The sequence below is a fragment of the Galeopterus variegatus genome, unplaced genomic scaffold (genome assembly GCF_000696425.1).
Source record: "Galeopterus variegatus unplaced genomic scaffold, G_variegatus-3.0.2 Scaffold6823, whole genome shotgun sequence".
NCBI lineage: Eukaryota > Metazoa > Chordata > Mammalia > Dermoptera > Cynocephalidae > Galeopterus > Galeopterus variegatus.
In genome coordinates, this window is record NW_007732934.1 from 67930 (window position 1) to 69430 (window position 1501).

The 1501-nt window shown below is 32.3% G+C and overlaps 1 protein-coding gene across 1 annotated transcript in view; it reads right to left on the reverse strand.

Moving 5' to 3' along the window:
- Nucleotides 1–1501, reverse strand: part of SLC25A46 (solute carrier family 25, member 46) — a 31051-nt gene that overhangs the window by 20514 nt on the left and 9036 nt on the right. The window contains exon 5 of the mRNA XM_008591304.1: nt 589–689. Within this exon, the coding sequence (XP_008589526.1) occupies nt 589–689 (101 nt within the window). The remainder of the gene's footprint in view (nt 1–588; nt 690–1501) is intronic.

Consider the following 1501-nt stretch of genomic DNA (forward strand, 5'->3'; position numbering starts at 1 on the left):
ACCTCAGTTTCTTTTCCTAATATTCCACCCCATACACACCCAATATTCCAAGCACAAGACAATTCTTTTTATTATCTAAACCATCCAACCTCCATAGCTCTGGGCATGCTGTCACCTCTTATTGGAATGACATCCTCTGCCACATCAACTCCTTCTCATAATTCATAATCTAGCTCAGATTTCAGTTATTTTTTGAAATCCTTGCCAATAACTCGAGGGAATGTGTTCCTTGGGGTCTGAAAAAAGTTTAATTATAGCACGAATCACACAATCTACTATAACTTGATTACATGAGTCTCCTTCCCTAAACTGGCTATTCAAAGACTATGAATTGCTCACTCATACTTGTTCCTTAGTTGGCAGCTGCTGACACACAGCAGTCACAGCTAAAAGATACATCTCAATATATGCTAGACCAAGAAGCACTTTATCACATACTAATTACATAAGATATAATAATATAATTTTATTCTATTTCTTCTTTTATCTACTTCAGACAAATTTTCAGGTTCTAGATATTTTTAGAAACTATCATATTTTATTAAAATCTAATATAAAACTAATATTTAGAAAATGCCAGAAAGGTACCTTGGCAAAGATGTGAATTCACTAATTATGCCTTCTGCTCCAAGTGTGACTCCCTGGACAATAAATGTACTTCCCATTCCTTTCCACAGGGCTCTTGGTCCCTAAAATAAACAAAATTTATTGTTATTTCTGTTAATGCCTACCTAAATATGAAAAAAAAACTGTGGTATATATACACAATGAAATACTATTCAGCTACTAAAAAAAAAGATATTCTATCATTTACAGTAACATAGATGGAACTAGAAACCATCATGTTAAGTGACGTAAGTCAGACACAGAAAGACAAATACTGCATGATATCACTCATATGTAGAATCTAAAGAAAACCCAAACAGTGGTTCTCATAGAAGTAGAAAGTAGAATAATGGTTACCAGAAGTGAGTGGAGGGAGGGAGGAGGAATGGTGGACTAAAGGGTACAAAACTATGCTGTCAACCCTAAGTGAATTACTGCACAGAATATTCATTGTATTGAAACAATACACTGTACCCCAAAATAGGTACAAGTAAATGTTAAAATAATTTGAATAACAAAATAATTAATTAATTAAGAAACACAAAAGTTCTTAATAAAACTTAATATTGAATATTTACTGATATTTATCCAATAAGGCATTATTCTAACAGAAATCTTACTAGAGAACTACAACTAAATTAATTTCCTATCATTAGTTTAATGTTTGTTAATGTTTGTTAGGTTTAGGCCAAGATGAACAATCCAATTAATTAAACAATCCAAATGATTAATTAGTTTATTTATCTTATTAAATACACCTACTATCTATATATTCAAGTCCCTACTAGTCCTTCCCTTTGGATGACCCACAGGTCTCTCAAAATTTATATATCCACAACTTAACCCAATCATATGCACTCAGATCACACCAATTCTTCTCTGCTGTACTTCCTGT